The 19,768-nt window shown below is 42.7% G+C and overlaps 1 protein-coding gene across 7 annotated transcripts in view; it reads left to right on the top strand.

The window, feature by feature from the left end:
* PARP11 (poly(ADP-ribose) polymerase family member 11) overlaps window positions 1-19,768 on the top strand; it is a 152,293-nt gene that overhangs the window by 89,940 nt on the left and 42,585 nt on the right. For all 7 annotated transcript variants that reach the window (XM_073020402.1, XM_073020396.1, XM_073020397.1 and 4 more), the window contains one exon: window positions 75-205. In XM_073020402.1, coding sequence (XP_072876503.1) covers window positions 75-205 — 131 coding nt within the window. The remainder of the gene's footprint in view (window positions 1-74; window positions 206-19,768) is intronic.

The following is a 19,768-nucleotide window of genomic DNA, read 5'->3' as shown; positions in this document are numbered from 1 at the left end:
GGTGGTCTGTTTGTGCTGCTCTTTTGTCCACACATTAGTTCAGTTGACATTTTTTTTTTTTTTTTTTGAGACAGTTTTGCTCTGTGGCCCAGGCTGGAGTGGCGTGATCTCAGCTCACTGCAAGCGCCACCTCCCAGGTTCATGCCATTCTCCTGCCTCAGCCTCCTGAGTAGCTGGAACTACAGGTGTCCGCCACCACGCCCGGGTAAGTTTTTGTTTTGTTTTGTTTTGTTTTTTTGTATTTTTAGTAGAGACGGGGTTTCACTGTGTTAGCCAGGATGGTCTCGATCTCCTGACCTCGCGATCCACCTGCCTTGGCCTCCCAAAGTGGTGGGTTTACAGACCTGAGCCACCGCACCCGGCCCAGTTCAGTTGACATTTCTGACTGTCACAGGCAGCACCAAACCTCATCCTTTTCTGTTGCAGAGCTGTTCCAGCTGCTGTGTTTGGATTTATGGAGAAATGACTGCCTTTAGCAAAATATGTGTTTTTTTTAATGACACCCTTTAGTCTGACTTATTATATTTATCCCCATCTCTCTGTTCCTCTTTCCGAAGTACACACCTCTCTCTCCTTTTCTTTTCCGCTTCCATTGAAGCGTTTTTGGCCCAAGTGGGTGTTTGTATTCATTGCACCAGCCAGCCCAAGTGGTCTAGGGAAGGAAAAGCTGATAAAGATTTTGCGTATTTGTCAGCCTTCTCAAGCTCTTCTGACAGTCTGCCTGGGGCTTCATTGTTCCTTCATGGGGTATTACTTAAGAATCTTTGTCTATACAGCGGAGTAAGCAGTGATGAGACAGATCCTAATGCAGCACAGGTGCACACCCCCTGTTTGTCTATCATTGTGCTAACAGCAGAACCAGCCTACCCAGCATTTAAAACACTAGGCAGAACCACCCATCTGAAGGGACCATGCATTGTACAAAAAGCCATCCTCATTCTCTCAGCTTCCAAAAAAACTGCCTTCTGAGCAAGGCATGCCCTTGTCACCTCTGCAGGTGGACAGATCATTCCCCCGTAACCCATGCATAGCTCTGGTCACCCAGGACACCAAAAGAGACAGTTCATTTTCTGTTCACAGCCTCTAAACTTTAGTCACAGGACAGAATGGGGCCCAAAGATCATGCAGTACAACCATTTATATTCTTGTCTTCACACTGGAAAGTTCTCCATGTGTAACTTATGGATCTTGCCAAGATAGAGCCTGAGTCTATGTCTTTATTATTTAAATGCCTTTTGAGTCAAGGGAGGGTTAACACTGGCTGTCTGGAGATAAGTAAGTCCAAGTTCTAACTGGCATTCAAATGTCTACACAGTTTACTCCAGTTTATATTTATAGACTTACCTGCTTCTGCTTCTCAATCCAATTTCTGTATTTTAGCAAAATAATATTATTTTTCTCTCAAATTCACCTTGTGCTTTTCCATTTCTAAAAACTTCTTTCTCTGGGCACATATTATTTCCTCCCATCTGTATTTCTCTCATTCCTGCAATTCTGTCAATCAAAATTATATCCATCCCTAAGATCTTATTTAAATAACACTTTCTCCAGGAAGGCTTTCCGGATCGTTCTAGCTAAAAGGCCTCTCTCCTTCCTTGAAACTCTGATATCTCAGTTTGTGTGTCTGTTATCACCTTACCTTATAGCGTAGTTATTGTGTACTCACCTTCCCTACCTCCTGCTTTAGTTAGACTGTAAACTCTCTGAGGACAGGGTCATTCTTTTTCATCTCTGTATCCCCCACAGCCTCTAAGACAGCCTTTTGCACTTAATAGGAGCTCAATAAACATCTGTTGTGAAATGAATGAGAATCACATAATGAGTAGTTAAGGAAACATGAAATGAGTAGTTAAGGAATTTTAGAGCCCTGAAAAACCCAGCTGGTGACTGGGTCCGGAGTAAAAGAGAAGAGCAGGAGCAGGAAGTGAGCTGGTTTGGTCTCTCTTTGGAGGCAACCAGCTGCAGCCCCAAAGAAATCTATTTTGTTTAAAAAAACAAAAACAGCAAACAAAGTTGGCAGAGGAAGTGATGACGTCAGCATTCCATTTCTGCACAGATGTATCACTCAATTAAACTCGATAGCTCAAACACCAGATTACTACGTCTTCACTCCTCAACAACAAGATGTCACCTACACAGTTGAGGAGCTTGTCATTGCATGTCCAGGGTTCACACCTCCATTGCTGAGTCAGTATTGAGGGTCAGGTTGCTTTGTTTTGTCTTGTTTTTGTGTTTTTGTTTTTTCACAGCCTTATTGAGGTGTCATTTATATACCTTATACCCATTGCAAGTATACAACTTAATGATTTTTAATAAATCATCACATGTGATGATGTATGACCACCTAGCTTTCTCAGAACACACACACTCATGCCTAGGGGACAGACATCAAATATGTTTTAGAAGCTTGGTGAGTATTCTTGGTAGGGTAGAAAGTGTCATCCAGAATTCCCTCCTTAGGTAGTATATGCTGGGGAAATGGGGATAGCAATGTGTGTGTGCAGTGTTTCAGTTCTTTTTTGGTAAAGGCCAAGATTGTAGATAAAAATTCATTTTAGTTGGATTTCTGCCATTACTGGTATCAAAAACATCTCAATTTTAGTGATGCTGAAAAGTACTGAGCAGGTGGCTGGAAACCTGGCACACTGTCCCAAAGATCCTGGCAGCAAAATCTGAGAGAACACAGGGACAATGGATAGCTAGACAGGGCATGGCCCGAGCAGGGCTGGCTTTGACCAGGGCCACATGCAATCAGTATAGGTCAGAAGGAAGGAGAGAGAATTTATGTCACAACAAGATGTCACCTACACAGTTGAGGAGCTTGTCATTACATGTCCGGGGTTCACACCTCCATTGCTGAGTCAGTATTGAGGGTCAGGTTGCTTTGTTTTGACTTGTTTTTGTGTTTTTGTTTTTTCACAGCCTTATTGAGGTGTCATTTATATACCTTATACCCATTGCAAGTATACAACTTAATGATTTTTAATAAATCATCACATGTGATGATATATGACCATCATTACAATCCGGTGTTATTACATCGTCATCATCCTAAACATTTTATTAAGCTCATTTGCAGCCCAAACCAACTTCTACCCCATCTCCCCAGGACAATCACTAATCTGATTTCTGTCTCTCTAATTTGCCTCTTCTGGACACTTACTATACATGAAATCATCTAATATATACTCTTTGCATCTGTCTTCCTGTTTTGTTTTTTGTTTTTTTTTTTTTGAGACAGAGTCTCGCTCTGTCGCCCAGGCTGGAGTCCAGTGGCGCGATCTCGGCTCTCTGCAAGCTCCGCCTTCCAGATTCACCCCATTCTCCTGCCTCAGCCTCCGGAGTATATGGGACTGTAGGCGCCGCCACCACACCTGGCTAATTTTTTTGTATTTTTTAGTAGAGATCGGGTTTCACCGCATTAGCCAGGATGGTCTCGATCTCCTAACCTCGTGATCTGCCTGCCTCAGCCTGCCAAAGTGCTGGGATTACAGGCGTGAGCCACCGCGCCCGGCCTACATCTGTCTTCTTTAGGCATACTAATTAGGTTCATTCATGTTGTAATATGTACCAGTATTTTACTCCTTCCTATTGCTGAGTAGTATTCCATTGAATTGGTATACCATATTGGGTTTATCCACTCACCAGCTGGTAGACATTTGGATTATTGCCAGGTTTTGGCTAGTACAAATAATGCTGCTATGCACATTCACGTATGAGTCATTGTATGGAGATATTTTCATTTCTCTTGGATAGATTCCTCAGAGTGAAGTCACTGAGTCTTGGGTAAGTTTTTGTTTGACTTAAGAAAAACCAAATAATTTTCCAATTTTATAATTTTTTTAGGTTATTTTTTATTAGGTACCATTTTCATTTCTTCCAGGAACATGCAAGCATTCCAGTTTCTCCACACCCTCACTAATACTTAGTATCACCTGTCTTTGAATATAGCACTCTACTGAGCATATAAAAACATCACATTATGGTTTTTGTTTTTTTTTTTTTTGAGACGGAGTCTCGCTCTGTCGCCCAGGCTGGAGTGCAGTGGCGCGATCTCGGCTCACTGCAAGCTCCGCCTCCCGGGTTCACGCCATTCTCCTGCCTCAGCTTCCCGAGTAGCTGGACTGCAGGTGCCCGCCACCACTCCTAGCCAATTTCCTGTATTTTTAGTAGAGACAGGGTTTCACCGTGTTAGCCAGGATGGTCTCGATCTCTTGACCTCATGATCTGCCCGCCTCGGCCTCCCAAAGTGCTGGGATTACAGGTGTGAACCACCGCACCCGGCCCACATCATGATTTTAGTTTGCATTTCCTTATGACTAATGATGTTGGGTGCCTTTTCGTGTGTTTATTTGCTATTAATATGTCTTCTTTGGTGAAATATTTATTCTTTTATCATTTTTTAATCAGTTGTAATTAAAATTACTATAATTACTGAGTTGTAAAAGTACCTTTTATATTCTGGATACTAGACTTTTATTAGATATATGTTTTGCAAATATTTCATCCCAGTTTGTGTTGGTCTTAATTTTATTAGGGTTATTTTTTGAAGCACAAAGGTTTTTACATTTAATAAGGTGCAATTTGCCAATTTTGTCTTTTATGGATCCTATTCTGGAGTCATAAAGATTTGCAGAAGATTTATCAAAGAGATTTTTCTCCTATATTTTCATTTAAAAGTTTTATAGTTGTAGCTCTTTACTTAAGACTGTGACCCATTCTGAGTTTAAGTAGAATGTCAGAGAAGGGTCTAAGTTCATTTTATTGCATATGGATATCCCTTCCCAAGTGCCTACTGTGGAACAGGCTATCCTTTCCAAATTGAATTGTCTTCTCCTTCGTTAAAAACCAGTGGACCACAGATGTAGGCTCTTATTTCTGGATTCTAAATTCCGTTTCAAAAATATGTATGTCTGTCTTTATGCCAATACAACATTGCCTTTACTACTGAATACGTTTTGGGCATTGCAAATCCTCCAACGTTTTTCTTCTTTTATAAACTTGTCTTGGCTATTCTAGATCTTTTGCATTTTCATATAAATTTTAGGATCAACTTGTCAATTTCTACCAAAAATCCTGATGGGATTCTACTACGTTGGTTCTACGGATCAATTGAAGGAGAATTGGTATCTTAACAATATTGCATCTTCCGGTCCAGAAACATTTCATCTTCATTTATAAAGATCTCACTTTGGACTTAAGTTTGCTTTTCTTTTTTTTTCTAGTTTTGTAAGGTGGAAACTTAGGTTGTTGATTCTAGATCTCCTTTTCTAATATATTCATTCAATGCTATAAATTTCTCTCTAAGCACTAGTTTCACTGTATCCCACTAATTTTGATGTTTTATTTAATTTTCACAAAGTGTTTTTAAATTTCTCTTGAACTTCTTTCACTCATGTATTTTTTAGAAACATATTTTGAGATTTTCTAGCTGTCTTCTGTTATTGATTCCTCATTTAATTCCATTATGGTGAGAACATACTTTGAATGATTTCTATTCTTCTAAATTTGTTAAGGTTTGCTGAATGGCCTGGAATGTTGTCTATCTTGGTGAATGTTCATGTGAGCTTGATAGGAATGTATATTTTACTTTTGTTGGATGAAACATTCTATAGATCTCTATTAGATCCAGTTGTTTGGTGGTGCTATCCCCTTCAACTATATGCTTATTGATTTTCTGCCTGCTGAATCTATCAGTCACTGAAAGAGGATGTTGAAATCTCCAGCTATGTTAGTGGATTTGTCTATTTCTCCTTGCAGTTCTATCAGTTTTGGCCTCACACATTTTGACTCTCTGTTGTTCAGCGCATACGTGTCAAGTATGACAGTTCTCTTTGAGAATTAGTCCCTTTACCACTATGTAATGCCCGTCTTTATCCCTGTCCATTTTTCTTGTTCTGAAGTCTGCTTTGTCTGAAATTAATATAGTTATTATAGATTTCTTTTGATTAATGTTATCATGGCATCTTTTCCTCCACCCCTTTAATTTATTCTATCTGTGTCTTTATATTTAAAGTGAGTTTCTTATAAACAGCATTTCGTTTGGTCTTGTTTTTTAAATCCATTGTGACAATCTCTGTCTTTTGTTTACTTAGACCATACTTTTTTTTTTTTTTTTTTTGAGATGGAGTTTTGCTCTTATTGCCCAGGTTGGAGAGCAATGGCGTGATCTTGGCTCACTGCAACCTCCGCCTCCTGGGCTCAAGTGATTCTCCTGCCTCAGCCTCCCGAGTAGCTGGGATTACAGGCATGCGCCACTACGCCCAGCTAATTTTGTATTTTTAGTAGAGACGAGGTTTCTCCATGTTGGTCAGGCTAGTCTCGAACTCCCAACCTTCAGCAATCCTCCCGCCTCAGCCTCCCAAAGTGCTGGGATTACAGGCGTGAGCCACCACACCCAGCCTTGTTTCTTATTCTTAAGCCTGGCTTCCTAGGTTTCCTGGCCTAGAACACACATTTAAAGTGATTTTTGATACAGGTGGATTACTATCTGTCACACAACTATCTTCTGTTTTTTGTACTTATTCTTTGTTTTCTTTTCAAATTTCCCCTCTTTTCCCACCTTCTCTGATTTTTATTGAGCATTTTATACGATTCCATTTTCTTTCCTCTCTGCATATCAATTACATTTTTAAAAATACTGAGTGGTTGCCCTAAGTGTGTATAATGTGTTTACAACTAAGTCCACTTTCAAATATTTATCTATAATTATATGTTCTTCATTTCTCCTTCTTGTTCCTTATTGTATTGCTGTCACTCGTTTATCTATATGTTATAATTACCTAATACATTGTTACTATTATTTCTTTGAGCAAGTTATTATGCATTACATCAATTAAGAATAAAAAAAGTAAAGGATTATATTTTATTTTAATTATTCTTTCTTCAGTACTCTTCCTATCATATTTCCTTCTCTCTAAAGAATTTCTTTTAACATTTCTCGTAGGGCAGATCTACTGATGATTTTTCTCTGTTTTTGTTTGTCAGAGTTTTCTTAGTTTTTGTTTTTGTTTGTTTTGTTTATTGTGCCTTCACTTTTAAAGGGTAATTTTGCTGAGTATAGAATTCTAGGTTAGAGGTTTTTCCTTTCAACACTTCAAATGTTTCACTTAACTCTCTGACGAGAAGTCTGTGATGGTTAATTTGAAATGTTGACTGGGCCACAGGGTGTTCATAAATTTTGTTAAACGTTGTTCTGAGTGTGTCTGCTTCTGATGAGGATAACATCTGAATTGGTAGACTGAGTAAAGCAGATTGCCCTCCCCAGTATGGGTGGACTTCATCCAATCCGCTGAAGGCCTAAATAGAACAAAGAGTTGGAGGAAGAGAATTCCCTCCCTCTGCCTAACTGTCTTAGAGTTGGGACATTTTTCTTCTACTGCCTTCAAACTTGGACTCAGACGAGAAGTTATGCTATTGGCTCTCCTGGTTCTCAGTTCCTCAGATTCAGGCTGCAAGTATACCATGAGCACTCCTAGGTCTACAGCTTGCTGATTGCAGACTTGGGACTGCTCAGCCTCCATAGCTGCATGAGCTAATTCCTTATCCTTCCCCCCTCTCTCTCCCCACCCATACACACATATGTGTGTGTTTGTGTAAAGAGAGATGCGATGTGTGTGTGCATGAGAGAGAGAGATGTAGTGTGTGTGTGCATGAGAGAGAGAGAGATGTAGTGTGTGTGTGCATGAGAGAGAGAGAGAGAGGAGAGAGAGAGAGATGTGGTGTGTGTGTGTGTGCATGAGAGAGAGGAGAGAGAGATGCGATGTGTGTGTGCATGAGAGAGAGAGAGAGATGTAGTGTGTGTGTGCATGAGAGAGAGAGAGATGTGTGTGTGTGTGCATGAGAGAGAGAGAGAGATGTAGTGTGTGTGTGCATGAGAGAGAGGAGAGAGAGATGTGGTGTGTGTGTGCATGAGAGAGATGTGGTGTGTGTGTGCATGAGAGAGATGTAGTGTGTGTGTGCATGAGAGAGAGAGATGTAGTGTGTGTGTGCATGAGAGAGATGTAGTGTGTGTGTGTGCATGAGAGAGATGTGGTGTGTGTGTGTGAAAGAGAAAGAGCAAGAGAGAGATGTGTGTGTAGTGTGTGTGTGTATGTGTGTGTGTGTGAAAGAGAGACAGACAGAGTGAGACAGAGAGAGATGTGGGGTGTGTGTGTGTGTGTATGTGTGTGTATTCTATTGGTTGTGTTTCCCTGGAGAACCCAGACTAATACAAAGTTCACTGTAATTTTTATCTCTGTTCCTCTATAGGTGAGATGTCCTCCCCTCACCCCCATCCCTCATGGCTTCTTTCAGGATTTTCTTGATCTTTGGTTTTCTGATGTTTGAATATGATATGCGTAGTTGTAGATTTTTAAATTTTATCCTGATTGGTGTTCTCTGAGCTTCCTGAAGTTTGGTTTCTATTATTAATTTTGGAAAATTCTCAGCCTTTGTTACTCAAATTTCTCCTGCTCCTTTCCCTCTTTCTTTTCCTTTTGATATTCCCATTACACATATGTTTTACCTTTTGTGATCATCCCACAGTTCTTGGATATTCTGTTTTGTCTTTTTTCTTTTTTTTTTCCTCTTTGCATTTCAGTTTGGGAAGTTTCTACTGGCACATCTTCAGCCTCACTGACTCTTTCCTCAGCTGTTTCCAGTCTACTGATGAGTCTGTCAAAGACATTATTTATTCTACAGTATATTTGATTTCTAGCACTTTATTTCTTAGAATTTCCACCTCTCTGCTCACATTATCCATCTGCTCTTACATATTGTCTACTTTTTCCATTATAGCCCTTAATATATTAATCATAATAATAATAATTATTATTATTTTTGAGACGGAGTCTCGCTCTGTTGCCCAGGCTGGAGTGCAGTGGCGCGATCTCAGCTCACTGCAAGCTCCGCCTCCTGGGTTCACGCCATTCTCCTGCCTCAGCCTCCCAAGTAGCTGGGACTACAGGCACTCGCCACCACACCCGGCTAATTTTTTGTATTTTTTAGTAGAGACGCGGTTTCACCGTGTTAGCCAGGATGGTCTCGATCTCCTGACCTCGTGGTCTGCCTGTCTCGGCCTCCCGAAGTGCTGGGATTACAGGCTTGAGCCACCGCGCCCGGCCAATCATAATTATTTTTAACTTTCTTACCTGATAAGTCCACAGTCTGTGCTATATGTGAGTCTGGTTCTAATGCTTGTCTCCTCAGGTGGTTTTTTCTTGCCTTTTAGCATGCTGTGTAATTTTCTGTTGAAAGCAGACATGGTGTATGGGGTAGCAGAAACTAAAATAAGAGGCCTTTGTGTGAGGTTTTATGTTAATCTGACTACAAGCTGGGCTGTGTTTAGTGTTTACTATAGCTATAGGGGCCAGAGAGCTTAGTTACCTCCAGCATCCTTGCTTTTCTCCCTCTGTCCTGCAGTCACTGAGTTCCCGTAAGAACCCCTTCTTTTTTTTTCTTTTTTTTTTTGAGTCAGAGTCTCGCTCTGTCGCCCAGGCTGGAGTGCAGTGATGCGATCTCGGCTCACTGCAAGCTCCACCTCCCGGGTTCACGCCATTCTCCTGCCTCAGCCTCCCGAGTAGCTGGGACTACAGGTACCTGCCACGACGCCTGGCTAATTTTTTATATTTTTAGTAGAGACGGGGTTTCACCGTGTTAGCCAGGATGGTCTCCATCTCCTGACCTCGTGATCTGCCCGCCTCGGCCTCCCAAAGTGCTAGGATTATAGGCGTGAACCACCACGCCTGGGCGAGAACACTTTCTTAAATAGAACTTGTGTTTTTCAGGTCTTTTAGCTGTAATCTGTTCTACTAGAGCTCTGTTGATATAATAAGGTGTGATGGTTAATACCTAGTGTCAATGTGATTGGACTGAAGGATGAAAAGTATTGTTCCTGGGTGTGTCTGTGAGGGTGTTGCCAAAGGAGATTAACATTTGAGTCAGTGGTCTAGGAGAGGCAGACCCACCCTCAATCTGGGTGGTTACCATCGAGTCAGCTGGCAGCGTGGCTAGGATAAAAGCAGGCAGAGGAATGTGTAAGGACCAGACTAGCTAAGTCTTCTGGCCTCCATCTTTCTCCCATGCCGGATGCTTCCTGCCTTGGAACATGGGACTCTAAATTCTTCAGTTTTTGGACTCTTGGACCTACACCAGTGGTCTGCCAGGGGTTCTCGGGCCTTCGGCCACAAACTGAAGACTGCGCCCTCGGCTTCTCTACTTTTGAGGTTTTGGGATTCAGACTGGCTTCCTTGCTCCTGGGCTTCCAGACAGTTTACTGTGGGACTTTACCTTGTGATCTTGAGAGTCAATACTCCTTCATAAACTCCCTTTCATATATGTGTCTATCCCATTAGTCCCTTGCCTCTAGAGAACCCTAATACATAAGGTGTTGGTGAGGTGAAATGATCTATAATTTTATGATGAAATCTCAATCCTTTAGTAGGCTTGAGTCTCCGGGCTACAACCTTCAGAAGTGTTTTGTTTCGTTTTGTTTTTCCCTTCCTTCAAGTGAGGCAGGAAGGCTAGAGGGAGCTGAAGTTGGAGGCCCTTGAAATGGGGAATGCTTTGGCATATTTTAAATGGCTGCTTTTCCCCTCACGCCTGCCTGAAGCATAAGGGATTTTTTTTGTTGGATCTTCACTGTGAGAATCTAGTGAGGCTCCTGAAGGTAAAACCCATGAAAGTGTAGTGGGGGAAGCACACTAACACTGCATCTCCAGGAATTAATTCCTCACTCGAGCAAATCCGTCCTCGACCCCCAGCAATCCATCAGAATTACTAGTTAAGTCTTTCTGTCAGTTTACGGCTCTCGTGGCTTCTGCTTTACAAGAGCTGACCTAGGCTGTGGCTCTCTGTATTCACTTGTCTCTGTAGATTTCAAGATGCTTCTTTGCCTTGCGATGTCGATTTTCTGATGGAAGTAAGAAAAGTTATTTATTTTCCATTTGTTCAGCTTTTATCTTGTATGAATGGGAGTGATGACTTCTAAGCTCTTCCCATGTCATAGCTGAAACTGGAAGTCCTCCATCCTTTTACATTTAATTTTCTTTGTTTCTTTGAAGCTAAGCTATGTTTCTTGTTGACAGCATATACAAACATACAAAAATTTGGTCTTGTTCTTTTTTATACAGTCTAAAAACCTGTTCCTTTTGAGTAGGGCATGTAGTCCATTTATATTTTGTATAATTATTGGTATGGATTTATATTTGTTATTTTTCTGTGTGTTTTCTATTTTTCTCATGTCTTTTTGATATTGTTCCTTTGCTCCTCTTTTACTTCTGTCTTGCGTGTTCAATGAATATTTTTCATGTAGCATTTTAATTCCTCTGTTGATTTTTCTGCTGTATTTTTGAGTTATATTCTTAGGTGTTTTAGGAATTTCAATGTGCATCTCAACTTCTTGCAGTCTAATTCAGAATAATACTAAATTAATTCTAAAAATATTGCTGCAATATTTCTTTCTTTTCTCTACCCTCCTTTGTTCCATCATTATCATATCAATTTCTATGGGTGTTATATACACAACAATACAGTGTTATAAGTTTTGCTTTATACAATTTTATGTCTTTTAAAGAAGTTAAGAGAAAAAAATTGGAAAAAAATATATTTATGGAGTCTTTTATATTTACCCACATATTTATAATTTGTGAACTGCCTTTCTTACTGTGGGCTTGAGTATCTTATGGTGTTACTTGCTTTCAGCCTAAAGGGCTTCCTTTAGTATTTATCGTGAGGTACATTTGCTAGCAAAACATTCTCTCAGTCTTTGGTTACCTGGCAATGTCTTTGCTTTCATTTGTGAAGGATAGTTTGGATGGATGTAAGTAATTTGTTGACAGATATTTTTCACCATTTCGAATATGTCATTTCACTGCCTTGTGACATCCATTGTTTTAGAATCGATTCATTCGTGTAATTTATTTTGTTGATATTGTTTGTTTATTTATTGTTGTCATTCTTTCCTTAAAATTTTAAACATGGTTTCCTGTAGTTCCTTGAACATATTTCTAATAACTGCTTTAAAAACCGTCTGCTAGACCCAACATCCAGGGACATTCAGAGACAATTTCAATTCACTCCTTTTTTTTTTTTCCCCTTGAATATGGTCATACCTTTGTGTTGCTTTGCCTGCCTTATAATTTTTTTTGTTGAAAACTGGATATCTTACATAGTATATTGTAGCAACTTTGGATTTTAATTTTCATTTGAGTGTTGTTATTGTTACCGTTTTGTATGTTTATTTAATAACTTGTCTGGAATAAATCTGTGAAGCTTGCCTCTTCTGCAGTGTACATCCACGAATGTGTCTGCTGCTGTTTTTCCTGTTTCTTGTTTGTTTTTTTTTTGTTTTTTTGTTTGTTCGTTTGTTTGAGACAGTCTTGCTCTGTTGCCCAGGCTGGAGTGCAGTGGTGCGATCTCAGCTCACTGCAACCTCCGCCTCCCAGGTTCAAGCAATTCTCCTGCCTCAGCCTCCCTAGTAGCTGGGACTACAAGTGCCCGCCACCACACCCCGCTAATTTTTTTTTTTGTATTTTTAGTAGAGATGGGGTTTCACCGTGTAAGCCAGAATGGTCTCGATCTCCTGACCTCACGATCCACCCGCCTTGACCTCCCAAGGTGCTGGGATTATAGGCATGAGCCACCACACCCGGCCTTGTTTCTTATCCTTAAGCCTGGCTTCCTAGAGTTGCCCATGTGTCTGCCTAGATGAGTGCTCAGCCAAAGATTGGTCAGGGGTTTCGCTCAAATATCTTGAGCCAGTAAGATTTCTACTTTCTGCTGGCAGATTTGTGAGTAAGCTGGAGAGTGCATCAAAATTTCAGACATTTTCCCCCTAAGTCTGCCCAGGCTTCTCTTTTCCCCGATCCCTTGCATCTCCACTGTACGTGGGGAAGACTCCATTGGCCAGGAATGTGTGGGTGGCTTAGGATGCTCCCGTCTCTGCAGCATATGCATATGATCTTTGTTTAACTCATAATATGGGGAGAGTTTACTCATCCCCCCATATCTGCCTCACCTCCTGGAGCTCCCTGTTAAGTACCCAGCTAGTCACTAGCTCATTGCTTGCTCTGCAATTTCAGGCCAGAAGAGCTTCTGGTCCTTTCTGATCAGTTGCCTCTGAGATCATCACTTAAATAATACTGCTTAAAATCAAGTGAGCCCCCTCTGGAAGTCAAAAAATGCTAATTTGTAAGATCTGGCTTGCCCTCATTGAACTATCAAATAACAGAAGTCTGGTGGCGGGGCAGGGGTGCAGGGATCAGTACAGATCACCACAGATTCACGCTGAGCTTGCTGTAAGTTTGGTAGTTTTCATGAATATAAACACTTTTCAGTTTGTTGCATGCCTGTAGTCATTTTTGAGAAATGAAATGGTTGTTTTTGACAGTTTTAAGTGGGGACTTTTTGACAGTTTTGAGTGGGGACTCTAGTTGCTTTTTGAGGAAATAGATTATCGACCTCTTCACACTCTTATGCCAGAAGTTCTTCTCTGGACATCAGGTTTTTATGGTGTCTCTCCCCGGCTGGGAGAGGGGATGTGCAGGACGGGAGGAGCTCTGGGCTGGAAGCTTTCCAATCTGGACTCAGCTGCGCACTGGCTCTTACCCTTTGTAGATCTCGGTTCCCTTAGCTGACAATCAATTGGGGTTGGACAGGATGATTTCTGCATTTCCTTCCAAAATATTAAGTTTCTAATGGAATTCAGAATTCAGCTAACATCTTTACATAGGAGATCTAAAAACTTAATTGATCTCACCCTTTCCATGATCTTTGGTGTCACTGTTACATGAAATTCTGTCTCCAAGGAGGTCATACATGTTATTTCATCTAAAAAAAGGCAGTGGTGCTTTTGACTTCAGTACAGAGAGAAGGATATTTTTCCCTCCCTCCCTTCCTCCCTCCCTCCCTCCCTCCCTCCCTTCTTTCCTTCCTTCTTCCTCCTCTTCTTGCTTACTTCTTTTCTTTTATTTTCCCTCCCCTCCCCACTCCTTCCTTCCTTCCTTCCTTCCTTCCTTCCTTCCTTCCTTCCTTCCTTCCTTCCTTCCTTCCTTCCTTCTTTCCTTCCTTCCTTCCTTTCCTTCTTTCTCTTTCTTTCTTTCTTTCTTTCTTTCTTTCTTTCTTTCTTTCTTTCTTTCTTTCTTTCTTTCTTTCTTTCTTTCTTTTCAGAGACAGGGTCTTGCTTTGTTGCCTAGGTTGGAGTGCAGTGGCATTATCATAGCTCACCACAGGTGTGTGCCACTGTATTAGTCCATTCTCACATGGTGATAAAGAACTACCTGAGACTGGGTAATTTATAAAGAAAAGAGATTTAATTGGCTCATGGTTCCAGGAAGCATGGCTGGGGAGACCTCAGGAAATTTACAGTCATGGCAGAAGGTGAAGGTGGAATAGGCACATCCTACATGGCTGGAGCATGAGGAAGAGCAAAAAGGGAAGTGCTATACACTGTTTTATTCATCCGTTTTCATGCTGCTGATAAGACATACCCGAGACTGGGAAAAGAAAGAGGTTTAATTGGAGTTACAGTTCCACATGGCTGGGAGGCCTCAGAATCATGGGAGGAGGTGAAAGGCACTTCTTACATGGTGTGGCGGGGGAAAATGAGAGAGAAGCAGAAGCAGAAACCCCTGATAAACCGCTCAGATCTTGTGAGACTTACTCTCATGATAATAGCACGGGAAACACTGGCCCCCGTGATTCAACTATCTCCCCCTGGGTGCCTCCCACAACATGTGGGAATTCTGGGAGATACAGTTCAAGTTGAGATTTGAGTGGGGATACAACCAAACCATATCAACTTTTAAACAACCAGATCTTGTGAGAACTCACTATCACGAGAACAGCAAGGGGGAAAATCCTCCCCCATGATCCAGTCACCTTCCACCAGGCCCTCCTGCAGCATTGGGGATTACAGTTCGACATGAGATGTGGGCAGGGACACAAATCCAAACCATATCAGCCACCATGCCTGGCTAATATATTTTTTTTAATTTATAACTTTTTGTAGAGATGGGGTGTCACTGTGTTGCCCAGGCTGGTCTCATTCTCTTTGCTTTGCTTTTCCCTCTTCCTCTCCTCCCTTCCTCCCTCCCTCCCTTCCTTTTTTCTTTCCTGACATTGTAAGCCTTGACTATGTACCAGGCACTGTACTAGTTGCTTTTTACATGAATTATTTCTTTTTTTTTTTCTTTTTTGAGACCGAGTCTCGCTCTGTCGCCCAGGCTGGAGTGCAGTGGCGCAATCTCCACTCACTGCAAGCTCTGCCCCCCGGGTTCCCACCATTCTCCCTCCTCACCCTCCCATGTAGCTGGGACTACAGGCGCCCGCCACCACGCCCGGCTAATTTTTTGTATTTTTAGTAGACACGGGGTTTCACAGTGTTAGCCAGGATGGTCTCGATCTCCTGACCTCGTGATCCGCCCGTCTCGGCCTCCCAAAGTGCTGGGATTAGAGGCGTGAGCCACTGGGCCCAGCTGAATTATTTCATTTACTTCTCACAACAACCTCATCAGGTAGGTCCTGTCCCTAACTACATTTTACAGATTAGGAAGCTGAAGAACAGAGAAACTTCCTGACATGTTCCAAGCTAAGTAGTTATTTAGTCTCTACTTCTCAATCCCCTTCTACTCTACAACACCAACTCTCCACATAAATTAGACTTTTGGCATCATTGGTCATGTTTTTAAGAGAAGTGGCCAGGAGTTGAGAGGTGGGGAGGCTCCTCTGGCTGAGAAACACCAGAGGTGTCTTTCTGCAGAAGGCAGCATGACAGCTGGATCCGGCTTTAGACTTTAAACAGAGATGCATGGAGGGCCCTGCAGGCAGGGAAAGCAATGGTAGTATGACAACAGCAGTTGCTAGAAAGCAAATGCTGGGCTCTTTACAGCCTATTTGTGGGTGAGTAGTGAGACATAAGCTTAGAGGGTGATATGGTTTGACTGTGACCCCACTCAAATCTCATCTTGAATTGTAGCTCCCATAATTCCCATGTGTCATGGGAGGCACCTGGTGGAAGGTAATTGAATCATGGGGGCAGGTCTTTCCTGTGCTGTTCTCATGATAGTGAATACATCTCACAAGATTTGATGGTTTGATAAAGGGGAGTTTCCCTGCCCAAGCTCTCTCTTATCTGCCACCATATAAGACGTGCCTTTTGCCTTCCGCCATGATCGTGAGGCCTCCCCGGCCACGTGGAACTGTGAGTCCACTAAACCTCTTTTCCTTTATAAATTACCCAGTCTCAGGTAAGTCTTTATCAGCAGCATGAGAACAGACTAATACAGAAGGGTTGTTTTATCAAAACAAAGCATCTTTCTAAAAATGGTGATGTTCCCTGACCACCTTTTGATGGTAAGAGGAATTAGGTTATTGGAAAGCAACTCCATAATGAAACTGCCAGGCACTTTCCTTAGTTTTCACTGGCTTGTAGGAGCTGGTTGGCTCCACCAAACACTAGGCCTAGAACATTCTTGTGCTAACAGAACCCCCTGCTTCACCTGACTACATTTGTTATTTCCTTATTTATTATATTCATGGTCAAGATACTGTGGTTGGGTCTTGTGTGTATGCATGTGCATTCATGGGAAAGCAGAATTATGCGGGAAAAATATCTGTACTTTCTAAGCAATTTCTAACTGTAAAATAGTAGATACGAAACATTAATTTCATCATTCCCAGATGATTAGATAAATGATAATTTACTGTTAGGCCTTTAAGTTATTTTTAGCTGAAGTAACAATGTGACTTCTTTAGTGGATACCCTTGAATATCTGGTGGCTTTGATTTCTCTATTCCACAAACAGGGGATTCAGAAATTTGTGACAGCAAAAACAATATCCCACATAAGGTGGCATCAGGTACGCTGTCCCTCAGAGGCCACTTGTGGGGCAGGGGGATGGAATGAAATCCTCCATTCAGGGCCTGGAGTGGTCACCCACAAGCTTGTGGCTTATAGGTCAAGTCACCCTGAGCCATAGTTACCTCGTCAGTAATACACGGGTTTGGCTCTGTGACTTCCAGCTCTCTCAGGTCTGTGCCTCTGTGACCCCATCTGAATGACGAAGTCTGTTCTTGGCCGCTGGATGGAGAGTGGAAACTTCCTGCTCATGTCTTACTTGTCCTGTTTTGGAAGGACTCCAGATGTGTAAATCCCTTAAAGGAAGTACATGATTTTCAGAAATATCCTCAGGGAGGCCCTGAATTCTAGCCTAATTTTTCCATTGCAGCTATAAGCATGTAGCCTGAATTGGCTCCTGCAATCTCATAGATGTCTCCTCCCCAAACATGCTCACAGAGGCAAAGGATGGGAGGTATGGATCCAGGGTGATTTCCCTCTGGTGTTTGCTGGCTCCGCAGCGCTCGCTAGCCTCTGTTCCGGGCCGCTGTTGGATTTGGCCTTTGTTGGCGAGGCTCCGGGCGGTGGGGCAGAGCTGCCATTCTGTAGGCAGCCCGGGAGAGTCAACATTGAAAAGTCTGTTTGGTTTTTGGCCGCCACCTGTTGGAAGCTCTGTAACTGTTGCCATTCATAATAAGGAAGAAGGAACAGCAGAGGGATTCCTGTATAGGAACAATGAATGTTTTCACTGTTCCTCTAAGGGGGCCAATAATAGGAACTGGGCTTAAGTTAGAGTTGAAAGCAGCAAGTGAATAAGAAAAAACAAAGAAGTTACAGATGCTAGGAGAAAGGATGCGACAGAGCATCGGGGTGACTCTGGAAGAGGGTACCTCGCTTCCTTGGAAGTGTCCCTGTGCCCTTCAAGTCAATTTTCTACTCCACCCACCCCTGACACTGGCTCTTCCCTGCCCCACCCCAGAGGAGGCAGCAACTAACATCTAAATGTTACCCCACCAGTCAGCCCAGACCCTCCAGCCATTACCTATTTTCTTGGTTCATAGAGGAAACAGGGACCATGATCTGGGAGCTCTGCGTCTATTTTCCTCCCACCGCCTTGCTGCCATCGTCACTCATCTTTACCTCTTTCCCCTGCTTCTGAGACTTACGGGCTCCTCCTAAGCCCTTGTGCTCGCCAGTCCTTCCTCCCTCTTCTTATACCAGGGCCATTGACCCTTCCTCACTCTTCGTTCTTTCTCTCTTCATCAGATTCTCAACCTCGTCTACAAACCTCTTCCAGTCTCCTGCTTGGTTCTTCTGTTCCTCTCTCACACTATTTGTCCCCTCTACTGCCAGCCTCCTTGAGAGTGGTACCTCCTTACTTCTCCATTCCTCACTTCCATTTATTCCCAAACCATTGTGTTGGGGCTTCCAGCAACTCATCCAAAAAAAAAAAAAAGAAAAAGAAAAAGAAAACAGAACACAACCAAAAAATACCCTGTTCTTGGGCCAATGACCTTCAAACTGCCAATTCCAATCCAGGCTTTGCCGTATGTATTTACCTTTTGTATGTTCACTCAACTATCATGACTTAGATGCTTCTTACATGTCAGAATGCAGGCCAGGAGGACACCAGAATACCTCTAATAAAACCCAAGTGTCCTTTGGATGAATAGCCCATTAGGTTTTGTCTGCCAATTGCTTTTCACTGTGGATGACTTTATGTGCCCTTTGCTGGCAGTTGACTGGGTCTGGGCAGGCAGAGGAAACTAGCGTCCACTGGCAGTCTGGTGATCGGGCAGTATGGGTTGGAGGACATAACAGCTTAGGGCCCCAGTGGCACACATTGCCTGGTGTTGACATGACTTAGCGGTGGCCTCCTAGGGTGGCAGGGTTTGCAGCTGCTGTCTGGGGCTGCAGGCCCTGGTGCTAAACCAAGGCCATTCTCCCAGCAAGGAGCACAGTGGTAAGTCACTGGTGGCTGGGCAGGCTGCACAGCTGGGGAGCATGACCCAAGTGAGCTCAACACTGGCCAATGTCCTGTCCTTCTTTCATGGCCACCCTGTCTCTGTCACAGCCAACATCGTACTGAACTGCAATTGTCAATTCCCTGGCTGATTTCCTGTGACACTGAGAGCTCCTAGGGAAGAGCCTCGGTCCAGACCAGCTGTACAACTTGAAGGGTCCAGTGTAAAATACAATTTATATGGCCCCTTGTTCAAAAATTAAGAATTTCAAGCAGGTGACAGGAGAGCACTAAACTATGTATGAAGCTCTTCTAAGTGAGTGGCCTATGTCAAGGGTCGCCAACCCCTAGGCCACGAACCGGTAATGGGGTACCGGTCCGTGAACCCTATTGTGAACTGTGCGTGTGAGGGATCTCGTTTCCACACTCCTTATGAGAATCTAACTAATGCCTGATGATCTGAGGTGGAACAGTTTCATCCTGAAACCATTCCCACCCCCCACTCCCATCCCTGGTCCATGGAAAAATTGTCTTCCATGAAACAGGTTCCTGGTTCCAAAAAGGTTGGGGACTTCTGGCCTATGTGAGTTCATAGGTCATATGCCCAGGAAGCCGGCCTTGCCTAGGTCTTATTCATCACCTAGAGAGTGCTCAATAAATCCTCATTGAATAAAGGAGTTTGGGTTTCTCCTGCAACACTGAATCAGGAAAGCAGTGTAGCCATGGGGAAAGAGGAAGTGGAGATCCTCATCCTTCCCACGGTCCAGGCTAGCTCCATAGCCTGGGGCCAATCAGTGAATATCAACTGTGCCTCAGTTTCCTACATCCATACATGGGAAGAACTGTCTTTTCCCCGTCGCTTTTCTGCCGTGCACCAAGAGTAAAAGAGGCACAAATGTACACGCTCAACTTGCAGCAATGTGATGGCTCTGTGATTCTGAAGGACACCGTGAGGTGTGGTGTTCTGTTAAAGAAAATGCCAGCAAATC

The sequence above is a fragment of the Chlorocebus sabaeus genome, chromosome 11 (assembly GCF_047675955.1).
Source record: "Chlorocebus sabaeus isolate Y175 chromosome 11, mChlSab1.0.hap1, whole genome shotgun sequence".
In the NCBI taxonomy this organism is placed as follows: domain Eukaryota; kingdom Metazoa; phylum Chordata; class Mammalia; order Primates; family Cercopithecidae; genus Chlorocebus; species Chlorocebus sabaeus.
Note: the sequence above shows the minus strand (reverse complement) of the source record. Positions and strands in the feature narration are given on the sequence as shown.